Source organism: Pterocles gutturalis, unplaced genomic scaffold (assembly GCF_000699245.1).
Source record: "Pterocles gutturalis isolate BGI_N339 unplaced genomic scaffold, ASM69924v1 scaffold8501, whole genome shotgun sequence".
Taxonomy (NCBI): Eukaryota; Metazoa; Chordata; class Aves; order Pterocliformes; family Pteroclidae; genus Pterocles; species Pterocles gutturalis.
Window position 1 is genome coordinate 1 of NW_010100298.1, and position 674 is coordinate 674.

Consider the following 674-nt stretch of genomic DNA (forward strand, 5'->3'; position numbering starts at 1 on the left):
GGAGAGCAAGAGCGGCAAAGGGGGGGACAGCCTGCGGCCGGCGGTCCCGTGCAAGCACTTCGTGGAGAAGAAAACCATGACCAACCCCACCACCGTCATCGAAATCTACCCCGACACCACTGAGGTCAACGACTACTATCTCTGGTCCATCTTCAACTTCGTATACCTCAACTTCTGCTGTCTCGGCTTCATCGCCTTGGCCTATTCGTTGAAAGTGAGTAATGAGTGCGACGGGCAGGGTACGGGGGTGGCCAGGGTTGGGGGGAGCATCTGGGGGTCGTGTCTGATGGAAATCACCCAAATGAGAGGTTGCACCCCCTGGGGATGGGGAGAGCCAAAGTGTTGTTTTGGAGCTGAGGATGATGCTTCAAGTAGGGAAGAGAGGCTTTGATGTGCTCTGGTACCCTCGGATGCTCTGGTACCCTTAGGGGCTCCAGTACCCTCGGATGATCCAGTACCCTCGGATGCTCCGGTCCCCTCGGCTGCTCTGGTCCCCTCAGCTGCTCCGGTGCCGCGATGCCAGGGTGATGGGCAGGCAACACAAGGCTGCGCCCTGGTACTCAGCCCCTTCTTCGTGATGCTGTTGGTCAGAGATCTGGTCAGAGTAGGATCCGTCAACATCAGATTTTTGGGCAGAAGCAATAAGAAGCCACTGGCCAGCATCGGCCAGTGCC

General features: G+C 57.9%; 1 protein-coding gene across 1 annotated transcript in view; it reads left to right on the plus strand.

The window, feature by feature from the left end:
- Positions 1–6: 6 nt before the first annotated feature.
- LOC104465983 (interferon-induced transmembrane protein 10) overlaps positions 7–674 on the plus strand; it is a 9054-nt gene continuing 8386 nt past the window's right edge. The window contains exon 1 of the mRNA XM_010079255.1: positions 7–214. Coding sequence (XP_010077557.1) covers positions 77–214 — 138 coding nt within the window. The 5' untranslated portion in view covers positions 7–76. The remainder of the gene's footprint in view (positions 215–674) is intronic.